The sequence below is a fragment of the Dreissena polymorpha genome, chromosome 1 (assembly GCF_020536995.1).
Source record: "Dreissena polymorpha isolate Duluth1 chromosome 1, UMN_Dpol_1.0, whole genome shotgun sequence".
Taxonomy (NCBI): domain Eukaryota; kingdom Metazoa; phylum Mollusca; class Bivalvia; order Myida; family Dreissenidae; genus Dreissena; species Dreissena polymorpha.
In genome coordinates this window covers 165,105,823-165,127,280 of record NC_068355.1, presented here as the reverse complement: position 1 = coordinate 165,127,280, position 21,458 = coordinate 165,105,823, and the positions used below count along the sequence as shown (strand labels likewise).

Sequence of the window (21,458 nt, the reverse complement as noted above, 5' to 3'; positions counted from 1 at the left end):
TGAGTGTGGACTGCCCACTTCACTTTATCCACTGCTGCCTCTATGGTAGATGGGCGAGCATTCGCTGCCATCTCACCGGCTTCCTTGTTGAAGCAACAATGACAGAAGCGCAGGACTGCCTGGCGATTCATATAGTCTTCGGGAAGATCCCGAAAAGCTTTTGTGGCTAATGTCATGATTCGGTCTGCCCAATCATCAAGGTCCTCCTCCACCTCCTGACGAGCAATGTTAAAGGCAATTGAAGCCGTTTCAGGTAAATCTTGAAAACCAAATCGTTTCTCGAAACGCTTCATAATGTCGAAGTACTCCATGTAAGCGCACTTTTCCACCAGGCTTTGCCGGCAAGGCACCAAAACAGGTTATCTTTGCAATCCTGTGCTGTCCAACGCTGAGCTTCTGCAAGATTTTACATAAAAAGCCATCCAGTTGTTTTTTCCTTCGTAAGTTAACGTCTTAGGTAAGTTGCCAATTATTTTCATTTGCTGGTCCCTGTGACCTTGACCTTGATCGAAGTAGCTCGGATGGTTTGCAGGTGTTCGGTCTACATGACCGAACCTTCTCGTAGGACGCTGGTTTAAAAGCCTAGGCGAGTATCCCGCGAAAGGATGCTTGCTTTCTGGTTGGTACGTCGATCGCAAGTCAGTGGCAGGATAATCCACATCAGCGCCTGCTGATGTGTAATCTTGGTTCAAGTATGGCTTGTCGCGGCTTAAGAACCGACTGTTGAAGTTCACATCAGAGTCCGCATATGGCATTTGAGCACCATGGTAGTAAGAGTCTTGTAAACTTGATCTATGGAACGTGTCGGAAAATTTGTCCATTTCGTCATGTTGTGTAGTCGGGTATTGCCGACCATACCGAGTGAAATCTATCAGATCTAGCAAATCCTTTGACATGCGATATATGGGATCATCGACAGTTATTTTTCATCGATAGATCCCACCCTCTCCCGGTAATTAATAATTGCATTGGCTGTACAGACCCCAATACCAGGCAATGACCGTTACTGTGTTTCCGAAGCAGTATTGATTGGAACACGTGTCGATGTTTGAATGAACACTATTGTAAAGGAGGGATGGGGGCAGGCGAACACAAAGTATATATATAAAGAATTACAGTGTAATTGTTCTATAAGAAAATAATTTCTAAAAAAGTAGTGTCGCTTTAAGCAATTAAATTCTAAAAAATAATATGTCCCTTTAATTAAAAAAAAATGCAGTCTCCCTTTAAACAATTAATTTTAAAAAATGAAGTGTCCCTTTAAGCAATTACATATTAAAAATGTAATGTCCTTTTAAAAATATTAATTTCAAGAAATGTTTTGTCCCTTTAAACAATTAATTAAAAAAACGTATTGTCCCTTTAAGTTATTTATAATACCGAGTAAACGTGCTCCTTTAATAAACACAGTTCTCAGCTTATAATTTTTATTGCTAATGTGTAACAATAGAAAATAGAAAAAATAGAATCTAGTTGTTAAAGTTGACAGCACGTGGGGCTCCGAGCAAGATGCTGAAGCAGCCGCACACTGGTACTGGCAACCGGAACTTCAAGCCAGTATCCTCAAAAGAATCCGGCCCGTGGAGCTTCACGCGAGACGCTGAAGCAACCGACACAGACTGGTTCCACCTTGCGTTACGGGATGAGCCGGAGCAACAGAAAACTAGTCGAGCAAATGGATATCTTGTTAATTATCTGGAACACATTATTGTGCTAATAAAACGGATTATTCCAATAGCATGTGTGTTTGTTTATTTTATTTCTGTCTCAGTAAAAAGATTTCTATTACACAAGCAGTATGCTAATGCTGTGGCTATTTATTTAGTTATTGTTTACCATGATTTGCTCTGTTACAAAATCAATCTTGCTAATATTTCTTATAAACTAAATTGTTGTTCTCCAACCACGTGACCAAAATTCACAATAATTTGGAAAGTGTGAAAAAGTGATGTATGAAAAATGTAAAGAATAATACTATCCTATTTATGGTATTGTTATAAACAAAACAAAACAAAAACTTGCTACTATTTAACAAACGAAATTGTTGTTTGACGACCACGTGACCTAAAATTAACACCAATTTGGAAAGTGTGAAAAAGTAATTTGAGGAAAGTAAAGGAAGAAAAATTTAATCCTATTTGTTTTATTTGTTGAAATAACTTTGCTAGTATGATGAAGACTCCAAATTGTTGCACTTCGACTACCTAACCAACTATTCACACCAATCTAAAGTGCGAGAAAAAAATGTGTAAGGTAAGAAGAAGAAGAAAGTAGAAAATATTGAGAGTTTCTTACCTTTAATCCTCGCGTAATAAGAAAGGAGAAAAAGAATAGTGAGAATTTTTCACGACCTGTAATTCTCGAGAAAGAAGAAAGAAAAGAGATAAACAAAATTTCGAGAATGTTTCATGACCTGTAATTCTCAGAAATACGTTCGATTTTAGCTCGCAGCGCCAATGTTGTACTCACCGTGGTACAAGAGTAGTCCTGTGATCAGTCTTCCACAGCTGGAACGAATGATGATCAAGAATAATCAGGGTTATACGATGATTTTCTGTATTGACGACGTTCGCTTGTAATACATAAAGATGACTTACAGGAAGAGCGAGCGTCACGCGGTTTTCACTTTATCAGGGAGTTGTGTTCGTACCAAAACCGCATCGTGCCACATTACACGGCGAGGATTGCCATGAGCAACACATCATTAGCATCGTTAAGTGAGTAACAAGAGTTTATAAAAACTCTTAATTTAGTATAAACATCACGCTTACCTTAATGCCATCGATAATCCATTGTTTATAAAAAATAAGTTGACAACTTTAATCCAAAGCTTGTAACAAAAACCTTGCCCTTGGAACGATATGCACTTCCACTTCTATTCTTCTATGTCTTTATCGAAACTTAGTTTAAACCACACTATTTTATGGTATTCCTATCGAAATTTACATTTATGCATAATAAACACAAAAACTAAAATACGTTTTGCATTCGTTCGATGCTTTAGTTTAAACAAATAGTTTAATGTTAAAAAACACCACGTCCGACATGTCATACATTTCAGATAATCTAACTAAAACTATTGTGTTTCGTCACAGAAATGACGTCACACGATTTACTACATTTACTTTTTAATACATTTCGTAATATAAAATCAAATCGCTGAAGGTATTTAACAATGAATTAAATACTATCTTATGCAAACGTATGATCATTGATGATGTTTCGATTATAATACAATGAAGTTTGTAAATACAGAAAATGGCTTTGTGTTATTCTATTGTGTTTTGGATAAAAGTGGGGATGTCCAACAAGCTGCAGTTGTTTGCTTATTTACCTTTTTAATATTATAGTCACGGGAAATGAAGTTCTACTTTTTAAGGTAGCTAATCGAGCAGCCACAAACAAATACAAATTTCTGCGAGCATTATGGTTACTATCAACTAATGCACAGAAAGAATCGGCTTTCACTTTGATTTGTTTTCCACACTCATTCCATCCCGCGAATCCCTCATTCTCCTTAGCCAGGTAATCATGCTATTATACAGCATTGCAGTTCACCTTTATATTTTTCAAAAGGTCGGATAGCTTAATTGGTAGAGCGACCCAGGCCGGTATCATTAGATGACTCATGTGTGGTTTCGGGTTCGAATCTCGATCTGACCTTCGTAGGTAAACTTTAATAATTTAATTCAAATATTATCTTTATTAAAGTTTTTTGTTAGTTTCTTCTATTTAACATAAATCGAGCTCGCTTTAAGGCTTTGCCTTATTTCATATTATAATATGGTAAGATATGACAACAAGTGTCAGATCGTTTTATCACATGCTACTAAATGAGCAAATTAAATAAATATTAACGCAAACATAATGATAAATCCCGAATGTTGTTTACATTTCGTGACGTCATGTGACGTTGCAACGTCATTTCAGCAAAATAACAAAATGCGATTGGTCAATAAACGAAAACTAAGCCAATGAAAACGCTTCAAAATGTTGTTTTACACATGTGTAATAAAAAATATGTATTGGTTGTATTACATGGGAAACAAGGTATAGCATGTGATAAAACAGAAAAGTGTATGGCAATACTGCCGAAACAAGACCATGATATTTGTGGAGTTCTTTTCGTTTTGTGTTAATCATATTGTTAGCATGACTTAAGAGGGCGATAGCTCAAAATGTTAAGACTCAGAAGTCCCAAGCTTTTCAAAAGGTTTAAACAAATAAATGAAAGCTTTCAACATAACTTCTTGAATCGCACTAAGTCTAGAATTTTCAGCCCGAGTGTAACTTTTCAACAGGCGTCAAATGCTTCGGTTAACTCTAGTTTTCACAAATGAGTGAACATTTTCAGGACGATGGATTTGTTTTGAAAACTCATACAAAGATCATCATCCATCAACACATTTCTAAATGAGTTACTGGCCGAATTGCGCATATCATAATGAGTCTCAGCATCAACCTGTACAATATACTGGAATATGTCGGTCAGTTTTAAAAAATACGTTTGTTCATTGTTCATAAGTCATATGATTTAAGTACTATCTTCTCCCACGGGCTAGTAAACGCAAAAAAAGCCATGAAGTACTTGAAACTTGTACCTGCTTATCAATATGTTTATTAGAATTCAGCTTAAGCAATATTTCTAACACTTCATGCAGGTTTGTATTTTAAGCGAGCACTTTTGACGAGTTACGTCACTTCCGTGAAAAAGGTGAGTACGTCTGTGATACATTTGATGTTAGTCAGACAGAATTTTGGGCTCTGTAATCTCCTTGTCCACAATCGCATACGTGTACCTTACAATTATGCATTGTTTACACAAAGTTGTTACTGTTAAAACTTTAAACGTACAAAAAGGTCGGGTAAATAAAAGTACACATTGACTCTAACAGAGTATTATAGAAATGCATATGTTTACATCACTTTTTCTTGCCTCTGATTTGTCATTTTGCGAAAGCTGCGGTCTAATGTCCACAATTCACCTGTTTGACGCTGCCGGCCGTATTTAATAAATTGTGTTATAGCTTTCCCTTTTAATGTCTGGATATATTCATTAATATAGTAAATACAGACCAATATTCGCTTAGGTAGATACATTCCACAGCGTGATACCAGCATGTAAAAACAGTGATCACATAATTTTTACAGGAGTCATTTGGATCTCCCCAGCTTTTGAAAAACAATTAATATGTAGGTACACACAGCGCTTCCCCATTTATTAACTAATGATCGCTTCATTCAAATAATTACGGTTGGCACGGTATGATGTATTGAAAGAAGTTTAAGTGTGTCAACTTAATGATACCTATATTTTAGTGTTTGGTGCAAAGTCATTATTTTAAGTAATGAATATATGTGACAAATTATCGAACATTCCTGCATAAGACTGCATTGAATAAGTATTGGTTAAGAAAACGTTAAGTAGATTCTATGCATTACTCCAGCTATCTTTTGTGTAGAAAATTAATACAAAAGAAAAAGGGTTTAAAGAAAGATTCAGATGCGTTTTTTATTTTGTTTCATTTGTTTATTTAAGGACTGTGACTTAAAGTGCTTCTCGCAATGTTACTTTTGACAGTCTTTACGAGATAGGACATTTTTTATCAAAAGGATATGATGTTGACGTACTTAAAAACACATGCTTGTTGGTTTTCGATTCACTATATCGGTCTTCTCTTTGGAATTATTAATGCAATGACCATTTTATATGTGTGATTCTAAAATATTCAAAAATGCCTCGGTCACACTGTCACGAATCAGAGCTACGAATGAGCTACGATTCAATCGGCTACGAATGACTACGAAATTGTCGTAGGCCGCTACGATTTCAGTACGGAGCACAACGATGTGAGTACGGATTTCGACGAATCTACCATTAACATGTTGAAAAACGAACAAGAAAATGTACGGAGCGTCATGAATCGGTACGATCAAACTACGAATTCGCTACGGTCTGGTACGATTAAGTACGATGCTGCGCGAATCAGTACGATCAAACTACGGATCCGCTACGGTCTAGTACGTGTAAGTACGAACTAGAACGGTCTGGTACGAAGCAGTGGCAATTGCGACGGACGAGTACGGACAGGTAGGAACGAACTACGATTAAACATTGCGCCCTCAGCCTCTTGTATTGTCATACACAAAATGCCTTCCAAAAAGAGAACATGCCAGCGGCAGTAACAGCGCGTAACAGAAATAATACTGTAACTTCTTAATTATTATTAAAGCTTTATTAATAATTCAGTTTGTCTTGAGTTTTTAGTATTAACTATACTTTGGTACTATTCGTTTACAAACGGTTGCATGTAATTGTTCCTATTACTGGTTACATAATAGCAAGAATTATTGAACTGAATAAAAAGCACCGAATACCAATTTTTATTTGAACCAATTTTTTTGAATCAATGTAAACTCTTGGCAGGTATAAAATGCAATATTTGTAAGATGAGTACTGATACATTTCAATCTTCAGCACTTCTTATAGCGTCGACTTATACATACAGTACACTATAGTTTGTATGTATACAATCGATCAAACGTAGAGCTAAGCCAGCCACAATGTACTTTATATCATTCTATCCTACCACTCAACAGATCCAATAGTGTTGAAGTAGTGTTTCAAGTAGAGCCTCTCTTGTTTTGCACGGATAGTGGCAAGATTTCCACCTCTTGGTACCTGCACATTATCCGTGTGAAACCCATCTCTCCATGCCCCTGTAATGACTGCGTGGGCATCGTCTTCTTGGTCCCATTGAATGTTCTGATCACCAGGATATCTTACCCTCATTATATTGTGATGGCAAACGCATGCGAGAACTATCAATTCAACCGTGTCTGGTCTTTGTGGCAGAATAGCCATTAAGCATCGGAATCGCTGAGCGAGAATACCAAAACCATTCTCCACAACTCTCCTGGCTCGGGACAGGCAATAGTTAAAAATTCGCTCGTCCTTCTCAAGGCCTCGTCGTGAGAATGGCTTCATGAGCCATGTCCTCATGGCAAATGCATCATCTGCGATGATATAGTATCCTATTGGTCTGTCGTCACCTGGAAGAGGTGTTGCTTCTAGCATGCCAATTAACCCCCTTTCGATTGCCAACTTGAGGTCGCTGTGATTCCAGATTTGTGCGTCGGAATATCCTCCTTGCGATCCAATATTGACCCATATGAATTGGTAATCGGCGTCCACCAGGGCCATCAGCACAACAGAATGGTAACCTTTATAGTCATAGTATAATGAGCCGCCGTTCTTGGGACATCGTATGGCTACATGCTTTCCATCTAGAGCTCCAATTGCGTGTGGAAATTGCCATTTTGATCGATTGATCGGCTATGGCCTTCCACTCTTCAGGCTCAGTAGGAGTCTGGATACCATCCCCAGCATATGCTGAAACTATGGCCTCACAGACGTACCGTACAATACTACATACCGTATTGTGTGAAACGCGAAACCCATACATCAATGTACGGTAACTGTCCACTGTGACCAAGAACCTTAAGGTAATGCCAACTTCAAATCTGGATTGATGGACTGTCTGAACCAGGTGTGGTTCTTCGTGATCCTGGGACCAACGACCTGTAATAGCTCATGGAACATATCAGGCTCGATTCTGGTGAAATTTCTAAAAGCCGCCGGATCTTCAGCCATCAGTTCGGCCATCAAAGTCTCGTATTGTCCGAGAGCGGGTCTTCTTAAAAGCCAGTCTCTTATCCACCACCTCCTTTTTCTCCTCTGACCTGATAAAGTATGTAATTATTGATGTACAAATATAGATTATGCATAGGAAATTATGATTAATTTTGTATTTTATTATGTCGGCTATTAATTTAACAATTATTAAATCACGTATAAGGAAGAGTAGGATTCAAAAGGTATATGAGGCAGACACTTACCTGCAAATAATAAAATGTATTACTAGTAAGTTCAAATTCTAATATTTTCAAAATACGTAACCTTTAGCACAAAGCTATACTAGTTATGCGACATTGAATCATTATTACCTCTGTGCATATCGTCAAGCAGCTCGACTACGGCCTCTGCATTTTGTGCCATATCAATATCCAAGTGTAACGAATTTAGCGCAAACGCAATTTGCTGGCGATTTATGATTGTGAACTTAACAAATGCAAGTACGGTTGCTTTAATTTCAATGATGTAATTCAGTAGCAATTTATTGTAGTGGACCGTACATGTCCGTACTGTTTCGTTCTGAAATGTAGTACATCGTACAAGATCGTGCAAATTCCTGCCTATCCGTAGTACAACGTACTAGAACCGTGGCTTTCCGTTGTATATCCGTGGAATAATCGTAGCTAATACGTAGCGTAACCGTACCGCTCCGTAGTTCTTCGCATCAATCCGTAGAAGTCCTTGAATATCTTTGGGCCTACGAAAAGGTACCGACGACTACGGTGTCGTTACGAACTAGTACGGATCAGTACGGTTTAGTACGGACTGCTACGGATACGCTACGGTCGATAAATTCGTAGCAATTTTTTGAACATGTTCAAAATTTGTCAAGAGTCGCTACGGACATCCAAAAACTACTACGACTGATCACGGATGAAGTACGGAGAGCCACGGTCCAGTAAGGATAGCTACGAACTGTGCCGACAAGTATTCGTAGCTCGTTCGTAGCTCTGATTCGTGACAGTGTGACCGAGGCATAAACATAGCTTGTTTTATTGGCAATTCGATTTCACAGTACTGCTCCTTTAATATTTTTATTTTTTTATTTTACAGTACTGCCCCTTTTATTATATTTAATTATTTTGACGTCATCGTGTCATCGCTTCTAAATTACATCATCCGACACACTTTCAATGTTTTGGGCTACTTGCTCAGGTCATCGGATTTATATCGCTAAACTTTATAAATATTTTCTCTCTCACGGGCATTTCTTGTTTGATTTATTTTAAGCAGTCACATAAACAACCAAGCTATGTAATATGGATCTTTTACACCCATTATTGCTGCTTTTTCCTGTATTTGCACGATGATGATCTGAAATATTAACTATATGATGCTATATTCTTAAAAAATTTCTAAAAAGAAGGGATAAAGTTGACACTTGTTCGTAATTTAATTTCATCGTTCCTCAAAAAGTTGTTACTCTGTTGCTCGGGTCTCCTTCCTACCATTGAGTAATTAAATGGTAATTAAATTTAATGCGTTTTAATTCCCTTTTATTATTGTTTAATTTGAGTTGCAATGCTATGATGTTCAATTTTATTTACACTTATATGTATCATGAATATTGCTGGGTCAAGTGTGAGGTTGAGCGCTCTAAAACCGGTTTAAACCACCAATGCTTTGCATTGACCGTTCCAAAGCGGTGGCCCTAGCTTTATTCTTCTATTTGTGTATGTTGTTTCGTATTTTCTGTTTCGTACTGTTTTGGCAATTGGCCACTTGCCTTTAATAAAGGACTACTAATTGTATATAATGAGAATTGAATACTGCTCCAGCAGCTGGAGTTTCACTTCTTTATATTGATTTAGTTAAGATAAACATAGAAACTTTTATTATGACTGAGTCATACGTGTGGCGTCTCGAGTCGTAAAAATGTCTTTCTAATATTTGACCTGTTGACTTAGTTTTAAGAGGCGCGGAGTCAAACTCGACCTTGATATTGTCTAAATAAATATTCTAATAAGGTTTCATTAACAGGTTGTCATAAATATGGCCTCTAGACTAGCAACAAGGTGTTTCTAAGATTTGTCCGGACCAAACACCGCACGTCGACGGACGCTGCACATGTATACAATGATCACAATAGCTCAAGTTGAGCACTTCATACCAGATTGTTAGACTTTCTTTCGTGCTTGAATATTTCGTATACATTTTTTAAGTGTCCTTCATAAAAAAATAACTTCAACAATAAACATGTATTAAATATACGAACATTAGTCCGGTTCTCATTCTTTACACATGAACTGTCTGCAAGTATGCACGTTTTACATGTATACCGGGGTATTTACTGCAATCTCAATCACACCATCCGGTCGACGTGATGATATTTATGACAAGTGATTTTTTTTGACGTAACATTCGAGTAAATATGTTAAACCAATTGAATATTGTTTGACCTTGTATTCTGTGTACAGACTAAAGCGGGTACACGTGAAATCAGTTTTAATTGTGTCAGTAAGTCCATGCTTGTAGTTGTTAAACTGATTATACATGTGCATACATTGTATTTAGATACATGATTTGTTTTGATGCCGATTTGTTTTTCAGATTATGGGAGAACTTAAAGCTGTGCTACCAGAAACAATTAAATATCACACACAACTACTTTACGAAAGATAAAGAATCATGTAAGCCAACCACACCGGTAAGCAGTATTTATGGTTCCTTTGTAAGCTTACCTTTGCACAACGTTCTTTCGCACGATGAGTGTTTGCGACCACCTTCTGTCGGTCTACCATGCGTCGTCCGTCAAACGTCCTGAAGATTTAATAAGTTAAATGACGGGTTTTTTACAAAGAGACTCACGAGCTTTAATGTTTATTATTTTTTTGTTTCCCAGCAAACTACCAAAAATCAACCCAATGTCGGATGTATGATGGAAGTACGTAACAAGTTAGCCGATAATACGACGATATTTTCCAAAATTTTAAGTTATATTTTTGCTCTGAGCTTTTGTATTTGGGATTATTCTATGTAAATTAAGCCCCATCAGTTCATATTAATAGTTATTCAAATTAAACATATGCCAATTTTCTGAACATTGGCCGTACATCGGCCCAATCTCTTGCAATAGCTGAGTGCAACATGAGTGATATCGGCCTGACATAACGACACTTGTGATAAACACAAATTATATTATGTTATGAGAAAGCATTTTAGGAAGTTTGTATGGGGATCTTATAAACATTAATGAAAATTTGTTGAAATATGTATAGTACATCGTATTTTTCTTCTTCTTTGTTAATGTGCAAAAAAGGGATATCAAGTAATACATTGATCAGCTTTTCTTCCTTTGTTTTTCAAAATAGGGCCCACAGGATTCTTTCCTTATTTTCCTTTCTCAGTAGTTTTTTGGGGTTTATTTGGTCTACCTGATCTTTATGTGTTTTCGAAGAAAAGCAGTAACATGTTCTTTTAGCGTTTCCTTAATGCGCGTGTATGAAATTGCTTATACTTTCATAGTATCGGCCCTCCTCATTGTATCGTGACTTTAACGAAAAACCCTCAAAAAGTGCTGGGAAGTTAAAGTTTGTCAAAGTTAAAGAAGTTGTAATTTATTTGATTGCGACGATCATTCGCATTTTATGTTAGTTTGTTTATGGATTAATAAACAAAATAAGCAAGAGTTTCGTTTTTCCATTACGATACTTTTTTTAAGAACAAGCACATGCGCATAGCAACAAATCTTAGCAACCAATCAGAAGGGTCGATATAATGACAACAATTGCCCATGATACATTTAACTACAATGAGCTAAGTCTAGCCGGTACTTTATTAAAACAATGCCGATTTTAATGCAGTTTTCGTTGTAATGTCCAAGAATATACATTTAACGATAGATTTGCATATATCACATGCGTGTTTTGTATTTGTTCACTTCCAAAATTCGTATGTATTCTTTAAGAGGGCCGAAACTACGGATAGACGTGCTAGTATTTCATATTTGTTTCCGTTTAAATGAGTTTTCATGTAAATATTGTAGGTAAAAACAGGTTATCGGGTGTATACTATATGGATTGTTTTACTGATAGTTGACCGCATCAGCAAAGACTTCCCCTCTTAATGCGACAAAAGGCTAATTATTGATTTTATCTTTTTAAAATAAATTATCTCCATAAATCTGTACATGTATATATTTACTTTTCTTACTGCCTTTTGTTGATACGAGACCGTACAAAGATAAAGATAATAACAAATGCAGACTAATAAGCAAATTGGTTTAGCAGTCTGTTTCAACGATGTTTAGTATTAGTATACTAACTGCTAACAAATCTTGAGCTCAGTGGCAGTGAACAAAGATGCAATGGAAGCAATGGCAGGCAATTTTCAATACCGCACACATTTTCTCAGAATGATGACAGTATGCCGTTGTAGATATTTGGCCGACATCGCGCCATATTGCAGGTCCGCTCTCGGGCCGATGTTCACATTTATGATACCGCAAAGATTTTTATATTTGGGATCTCGGGATAATTCTGATGGAATAGTGGCAGTATTCCGGTGTCGATGTAGGGTTGAAATCGCGCTCTATTGAAGGTCCAGTTTCATAATTATGTAAAATTTCGATATCGGGCTGATGAGCAAATGTATATTGTATGTCGGACCGAGCTTTTTGAATCTCGAGATAAATTGCTATTTAACTAAGGATTGCCAATTTCGGACCGATATCGCGCCATGTTGCAATCGCCGTCAGATAAATAAAATATCTCTATCAACCCGATATAAAGATATAAATTGCCTTGATATGGAGCTGATATAAAATGTTGGTTGATATAAACAATCAATATAATGGAAAAATTATTCGGAGAGAAATTCTTATAAATACCCGCATGTCTTTTATTTCAATCTCGGCGTTCAAGTCACCTTGGAAATTGATGATTTCTTTCTTCGGAACATAGGCTAAATACGCCTTAACTTCATAAAACTGTTCAATATCCTTTTCTTCGTGATATGACTTTGGTGTATTGACTTGAATGGTGGCGATGTTGTGAGGTCTCGCTGAGATACGTATGGAGATGAGCCTGCTGGAGACTGAAGTGCAGCTGATGACGCTGTTGACTACTTCATTCCTAACGATTAAAGCAACCCAGAGGCGATGTTAAGTGTCTTCTCCGCTGAAACATATATATTTGTCTTTTGATGTTTCTATGAAGCTTAGCCACCTGACCTTCTATTATTTCATATTGTCTTCATCATTTCGTTTTATCTGGCTTAAGGCACTCTTCAGGGCGCCCGTATCCTCAACAAGAACTTGCGGCTGGTCGAATGAAACGTGCAAGTCCCAACCCCCTCACTTCGTTTCTCTCGCCAGCAAACGCAGTTACCATGGTGTGCAAATATGAGGTTTAATCTACATATTGAATCAGACGTGAAAGTTGAGTGTCGGGTGTGAAACTGTTGTGCATTTCATCAAGAAAGGGCTGCTTCCAAGCAACAAAGTACTATCTCGACGCGGAACAACCCATACTACATTACGCCTATAAAAACGGTAGGTAGATTTGGAATAGGAGAGACCAACGACAGAGGGCTGAGACTTCTTGAGTTCACCTTAAGTCTACTCACTCTAGCCCGCACGCTGCACCCACACGAATCGTCTATAACAAAGACCTGGCATGCTACAATGGATAAGTAAATGGCCAGCTCGATTTAAAAGTGACGCCGAAACGGTTCGAGTCCAGCATAAACAAGGCGAACACACGAAGGTTTCCTTGCGCAGACATCGGGAATGACCATAAACCCTCGCATAAGTTTTGACCTGAAAAAAAAGACACAGACAAAAAACAGCGATAGCAGCGGCATATCAAGCACAGATTGGTAGTAAGTTTGCAGCCTTGAACATCGTAGACAATGGCACTGAAACCACAACCAACAACATCTAAGAAGTCCTGCTGTTATTTGCCGAAAAAAGCTCTTGGGGAAAAGGGGAGAGAAAGAAGAACACGCCAACTTACTTCCAAGATCATGGTCCTCTGCAATACGAGAGGAGAGCTGAGGCATGAGAAGTACACTAGTATTGACTCTAGGATAGAATACTAGAACGCGAACATGTAGGTGAGGTAGAAGATTAAAGTGGCCAATAAAGAGTGGAATTATCAAAATTGACAAAGAGACGACCACAGGAAGTAGTGAAAAGACCTACTGCACCCTTAAGACCCTCACAAATACCAGTCTGCCCATGGCCTTTGTTATAGCATACGCTAACGGCAACCTCCTTACCGAGAGTGACGCTGTCCTAAACAGATGGCTTGAATTATAACTACCAGCTTCAAGCAAACTTCAGTCTCCTTCAAAACGATCCCAGACCAGAACCGGAAAACGAATGTCTGTCCATGCTTTAGGCAGAGGATAAAGAGGTAGTTCGCAGTCTTAAGACAGGGACATTTCCGGGATGAAGAACGTCCCTTCTGAGCTGATTAAGCACAGAGGAGATGCAACGACTGCCTCTATGACTACACTATGCCAAAAGATCTGGGAGGAGAAGAAATGGCCTAAGGAGTGACCAAGTGTCTGGTCATCCCCCTACCGATTAAGGGCAACCTCAAGCTATGCGAGCGTTAACGCACCATCAGCCTCATCATTCAACCCATCAAAGTCATGCATCGCATCATCCTCAACCGATCGGAAAATAAGGGCGCGGAACTGCTGGAACAGGAACACCTGCAACACTAACGTGAACTTTTCTATAACTGCATCGACATTAAGACAACTTTGGACCGTGTTGGGCATAATGGTCTATGGCAGGTTCTGAGACGCTTATACATTGACGAAGGGCTGGTGCAAATCATACAAGAACTCCGTGGAAACGCCAGCAACGCAAATGGGTAATTTCTTCGGTACATTTAAGGGAGTCAATCAGTGTGTTCTGCTCGTCCTCGTGCTGTGTAACCTTTTCCTCGAGAAAACAATACATGCCCCTCCTCTTATTTACCACACATCAATCTTGACTGGTGGCAGGGCTCATATCCAACTTGAGATTCGCTGATAACATTGACCTCATGGGTGTAATCAACATTTTACTCCAAGATTCCCCAACCGACTCTATAAATAGCAGGAGCATATGGCATGGAGAATAGCATGAATAAGTCTAAAATCATGATGAACAGCACGAACAACACCAGTGCAAACATCGCAATGAATGGTTATTACCTGAACAAAGTGACCATGTTTAAGTAATTGGGAACAAACCGCTCTTAGGATGGTACCAGTATCCGGTCCGAATAAGAATTGCCATGTCGACCTTAGCGAGGGCCAGACTGAGTCGGAACAGCACGTCGTGGCCATCAAGAACCCCTACTGAATACCGTCAAACGACAGAAGCTGGCTTGGTTTGGGTTCGTCACCGGGAACGACTCCTGTTCAACATGCTTCAGAACGCGCTAGACAAAAGTCGCCATCGATGCCATCAGAATGAAAGCCGGATGGAAACTTTGAAAGAGTGAACGTCTCTACCTATGGATGAGCTACTCACATCAGCCCACAACAGACCTGACTGGCGTAGGATCGCTGTGTCATTGTATTTCATTTTCCGAAAATTGACAGATCGGTCAAGGAAATGATGATAAAATGTAAGTGACCAATCGCCTATACAGTACATGTAGAGTATTTCAATAGTAAGTTTATGTTTATAATTTTCCTTTGCTGCAAAAGTAAATAGAAACCTACTCTACTTGTCGCCAGTGTCGTAGACGTCACTTCTGAGTCAACACGATAATGGCAAAAAATCGGCCTATTATTCTTCTATTTACCAAAGAATGAAATTTGGCAATAACGTTGATACGGGCACCAAGAACGCTAGAAGCGAATACGGTCACTGGTGTTTGAGTGAAAAAGTACTGGTTGCTGAAAAACGAAATGTAAATACTAAAGGACGATTACGTCAAACAAAAACTGATTAAAGTTTGGGTTACCGGATTGGAATTTGGGGCTAGTCGTGTTAATGGACAATAGCTCTGGTGCACTCACATGAGATACATGAGATGAAAAACTATTGATTTGATCTGCTTTTGTGATATCTTTGAAATACATTTGATTTCTGACCAAGCTTTGTTTACTTCTTTTGACACATATTATATGTGGGCAGTAACATTTAGCGGATGAAATCCACACGTTTGAAAATTAGGCGAAGAAGGAGGCGTTGGCTGGTTTTGAATTTATGAAATTAAAGTTTGGTCGACATGTCATACCGCTAAATCTGGATCACCTCATGGACGTTTATAATGATCTGGTAACATTATGATGTGTTGCTTGATAACAATGTTTCAATAAAGTCACACAAGAAAACTGACCCACTCTCTGGCAGTAATGTTTTAAACGGACTAGAACCGTTTTCGAGCTTGACATGGATATTAAAAGACCACTAAAAAGTTTCATGATGATTTGGAAAAAGTTCTTAATTCAAATGTGTTAAAAAAGTATTGTAAATTGACATTCTCACCTACTTTTTGACCTCGTATGGACGAGTATAGCATAAAGATATCTGTAAGGCGCCTGTCTTTACTGCCTTATGACTCCAGACTCATCGAGTAGTTCTTCCCTCTCAGGCTACAGTCATATCTTGAAAAACAACGGACTCAGCATCATACGCCTGGATTTTCAGAGTCTTAGACCAAAGCTTGACATCCTAGAATTCGAGGCACATCAAAACGACGTACTCGTCCTTACGGAAACTAGGCTTAACTCATCCATATCTTGCGATGATATCGCTTTTTTGAATTTTCAGCAAACATTTTGCTGTGATCGTACAAATCGTCTTGGTGGCTGTGTAGTTATATACGTCCGAGAGGGGAAAATGCAACCAAGCGATCAGATCTCTGTGTAAATGGCTTAGACTCTCTTTGGGTCGAGTGAACAACAGGTAAAATCCGGTATTTTAATGGGAGGCATTTACCGTCCTCCTGAGGCAAACAATTACTACTCGACCTTTCGAGAACACAAGCTTTTACCCTGTATTACGATAAGGTCATCAACACATGATACTTTAAAATGAACGTCCTCAGCAAAACCCCAAATAATATCATAAAACTTATGATATCATACAACGCTGAACAACTTATTTCCTCACCAACTGACATCACAGTAAACTCTAGCTAACTTATTGATCTAATCTTTGTAAAAAAAAAATCACACACTTTCCGGCTTTGTTGCATACTCTTTCAAAACTTAACTCGTTTTCACTGTCCAGTAGTGAATATATTATATAATAGCAACGAACCGTTTTGCGACATACGTAACATACTCTCTACTGCCATGCAACACACCGTGTACCAGGTTTACATTTTACATAACGTTTTTTCTTATTGTATTTTCTCTTTTCTCTCTTTTATATTTCTCTTTATAATATCTTCTTCTACCCTTTTCACATGTAACTAAACACTTACAGTTCGACTTCTGACCACAGTCGAAACTCCACACAAACGGAAAGGAATAAATTAATTGTCACATCGGCTTAGTTTTCCTATCCAAAGCACATTTTATTTTATTATCTGTACTTTCGAATAATGTTTACATGTGTACATGTTTACATGGATTATTTGCTTGAAAAACAGTTTAAAATAAAACTCTTATAAAATGTTCTTTATGACAGATAAATATTTAATTCATAGACAATCTTTTTTTAAGTGACTTCACGTCCAAAACATATTCATATACATATTTCAACATACGATTAATTTATTGGGGACTACCCTACTGGAACAAGCTTGTAAGCCAAAAGGTTGTCTCTATTTCAAAAGAGGACGTCAATGCAAAATTCAAGAGGCCACCTATGAATTGTTTAATAGTTCAATAAAATAATTACATTCAGCTCGTTACGTAACATTCATATAGGATGAAACGTACAAAAAGATTTAAATGAAAAACAGTTCTTGTTGTTTTTCTGGTAAAAGCAATTTGGGATCATCATCATCATCATCATCATCATCATCATCATCATCATCATCATCATCATCATCATCATCATCATCATCATCATCATCATCATCATCATCATCAAAAACAATTTTAACGTTACCAACGCGTCCACATTCCACTGTAATAGCTATCACTTGAATAGTTGTAATCATCTGCATATAGATGCAACATCAACATCATTTCATCGTTCCTCAAAAAGTTGTAACTCTGTTGCTCTGGTCTCCTTCCTACCATTGAGTTATTTAATGGTAATTAAATTGAACGCGTTTTAATTTCCTTATTATTATTGTTTAATTTGAGTTGCAATACCATGAGGTTAAATTTTATTTACACTTAAATGTATCATGAATATTGCTGGGCCAAATGTTTAGGTTTAGCGCTCTAGAACCAGCAACTGGAGTTTTACTTCTTTATATTGAAAGATTGCACTAAAACCAAAATTTCGAGCTGCACTAATCCATCTCGTTCTAACTTTTGTGTTCAACAGACCCAAAAAACAACCGAACTCACTTTAGTTATCATAAAGACAATTATTCTGAGCAACTTCTCGAATGTATACAAGGTTTCAATACAGCCATGTAAGGAAAATGTTTCCCGGCAATGTTTTTCAACAGACAGGAACAATTTTCAAAATTGGCCTAGATTTCATCACGGTTATTTTCATTATTATTGGACTATTCTTTTCGACAGTGTTAACATGGTTCCACTAAAATCATACGCCTCGACCCTGGCGGCTATTTTTTTCTATTGAACAAAACAATTTATTAAACTCAGCTGATATATTATTAGTACAAATGTTCTGACTTAGTTTTATGATGATTGGACTTAAAATGTGATTCAAGAGTTTTAACATGATTACGCTATAACCATATACCCGTTTTTCAACGGAAAGGAATCATTCATCTACATAATTAAGCTGACTACACAATGCGCTATTAACTTGCCTTAGCATTGTTTAATAAAATATAAGTTATAGCATATGTTATAACATTTTATACTAAACACTTTGTATAAGAATGTATAAGCGTTGTACATTTCAGATAAATCCTGACAGAGAGAACCTAACTGCCGATATTTTAATGTGTAAACCGATTGGTACCGTCGGTACCGGTATCATCGGAAGCAAACCTCTGCGAGCATTTCCTTTTCTTGAGTACATGGACACTAAGATTACAGCTATGGCCGTTTCAGAATCTGCAAAAACGCTTTTTATGGGGACTCATAGTGGCAAACTGTTAAAGGTATACACATCCGTATTAATGAGCTAAAAACTTTTTTTATTTCTCTCTCTCTCTCTTCTCTTCTCTCTCTCTCCTCTCTCTCTCTCTCTCTCTCTCTCTCTCTCTCTCTCTCTCTCTCTCTCTCTCTCTCTCTCTCTCTCTCTCTCTCTCTCTCTCTCTCTCTCTTCTGTCTCTCTCTCTCTCTCCGTCTCTCTCTCTCTCTGTCTGTCTTCTCTCTCTCTCTTTCTGCTCTCTCTATCTCTCTCTCTCTCTCTCTCTCTCTGTTGTCTGTATGTCGTCGTTGTCTGTATGTCTGTGGTCTGTTGTCTGCTGTGTGTTGTGGGTGTGTCCTGTGGCAGCTCGCTGGATCTTAGCTGTCGTCTATCGCCTTCTCTCTCCTAGCTCTCTCTCTCTTCTCTTGGGCGCGCGTCGCTCGCGAGCGCTCGCTTCGCCTGCCTCGTCTCGCTCCTCTCGCTAGCTCCTCGCTCTCGCCTCTCTCTCTCGTCCGCATCCCTCTCGCTCGCTTCGCGCTTCTCTCTCTCTCCTCTCGAGTCTACTCTCTCTCTCTCTCTCTGTATATATTATATATATATATATATAGATATATATATAATATATATATATATATATATATATATATATATATATATATATATCGGTATTGTAAACATATAAAATCCCTCCTACAAGTAAAGGGGGTTTAATGGAATAAGCATGGACGTCCTGTCAATGTGTCTGATTGTCTGAAGACGTAGTCTCAAATTGCCCAGAGAATTGTGTTTCTCCAACAATTTTCAATTCACCGCATTCAAACGTACATGCATGTTCGTTATCATATGAAGTTATTATTGTGCAATTTTACAATATTCTTAAATAAGATAGTTTAACATTTTTGTATTTCATTATAACGACATTTCCTCTCAATCCTCAAACTTCAAGGTTGAATTTGTTGTATGTTACAATTTTGTGTGGTTTTCTAAAAAATTTCAAATTGTAAGACTGATTTCATTTATCAGCAAAGTGAATTTTCAGATAAACAACAGGAGATAACCTTTTTATAGAAGCTGTGTCGAAGTTGAGTTTGTTAAACATTAATTGAACATACATTGCGATATAAAGCAGACATGCGCCTTTTGTATGTTTTGACAAAAACACAAAGTTTAATGTATATAACTTCAGTTGAAATGGAAACTTTTAAGTTACATTAAAATGTCATATACAAATCTAGTAGATAAGGATTATTCTCACCCATCATTTTCTAGTGACGTTATGAACCGGTTTGGTAAATAGTATTATGCCGTCATGAATACTAATAACGTTCTTTATCTGATACAGTAATGAGATCTAAAAAGGTTAAAGAAAAGAGTAAATTACAAGACAGTGAGACGATAAACAAAATGTCTTCGAAACGCAAAGCATAACACACCAATCACACACATGATTAAAATTGAGGTCCCGGCCATTTGAACAGTAATGCAACGCACTGGGAATTTAAAATGGTTTCAAGGAGCTTCAAATGTCACACTTGGATCAGAATTATTCACAAGCCATTTAAGTGTAAATAAAAATGAACCTTAATTTGTCTTGAATGAGTTGAGCTTTTCTGAGTTCATCGTATCCGTTTGGTCAGTCTCATGACACCAAAAATTAATCTCATAGCCCTGCAAATGAAATTAAATAGCAATAACAAGGATTTATTTCAATTTAATTGCTTATAATGTTATTGTAAGTAATTAATGGTTGGATGCAAGTAAGGACCACAGACTTTAATTTCGAACGATGCAATTTAACTTGAACAAGTGACAACAACATCTTATCTTTGATTTAAAAGCTTGATAGACATGAAGTTAAATATTATGATTATCGTCAGGCAATTTCAGAAAAAAAGCTTCAAATCTGGTTGTACAGGGGCGAATTACATAATGGTTGTGTCTGTTTTCCTCATGCTATCAACATTATTTTAAAATTAATCCTAACCAATGAACTGGTCTTGCCATGATTCTATAACATTACAACTTTCAACACATTATGCGGCGCCTGTTTTTCGGACCCTAAGCAGTATATTTAATGTTTCATAAAATAGGACACATTCCTTTAAACCGTAGTGTGAAAACACATGATTGATTAGTTTTATTTAGACCATGTTCGCCTGATTATTTAAGAAAAACATACTAATGCCAACATTTTCTGTTAGGCAAGTTTTAGTCCATATGGCAAGAAATTGGAGTTTGAGTACACAGTGGAGCGAGGTAACCCGGTGAGGCCAGACATGGTTGTCAGTGGCAATTTTGTGTACGTTCTGACAGAAAACAGGGTAGGTACTAATTTCATAATTAGTATTATACTAAACACTAAAATAAATATAAAAAGCCCATCATTAAGATAATTTTGTTTGAAATGCTGATGTTATATGCAAACTCATGTAATAAAAAATATGTGTGCCATTGTAGAAACAATTACTTTGTATTTCTTTAGTTGGCTAAAGTTCCAGTTGAGATGTGTGCAAGTTACAAAACGTGCGATGTATGCATGAAAAGTATGGACCAATACTGTGGCTGGTGTATCTTGGAGAACAGGTCAGTAGTTCTATCGATGATGTGTTATGGATAAAAAACACCCATCAGACCAGC

At 37.4% G+C, this 21,458-nt stretch overlaps 1 protein-coding gene across 16 annotated transcripts in view; it reads left to right on the top strand.

Moving 5' to 3' along the window:
• The window catches only part of LOC127859321 (plexin-A1-like), a 154,696-nt gene that overhangs the window by 4,920 nt on the left and 128,318 nt on the right, over positions 1-21,458 (top strand). For all 16 annotated transcript variants that reach the window (XR_008039312.1, XR_008039338.1, XR_008039333.1 and 13 more), the window contains exons 2-5: positions 10,247-10,343; positions 18,649-18,849; positions 21,023-21,142; positions 21,304-21,404. Coding sequence is in view for 13 of the 16 variants with exons in the window: in XM_052396724.1 (XP_052252684.1) it covers positions 10,247-10,343; positions 18,649-18,849; positions 21,023-21,142; positions 21,304-21,404 (519 nt within the window). In the remaining 3 variants the exon portion in view is untranslated. The remainder of the gene's footprint in view (positions 1-10,246; positions 10,344-18,648; positions 18,850-21,022; positions 21,143-21,303; positions 21,405-21,458) is intronic.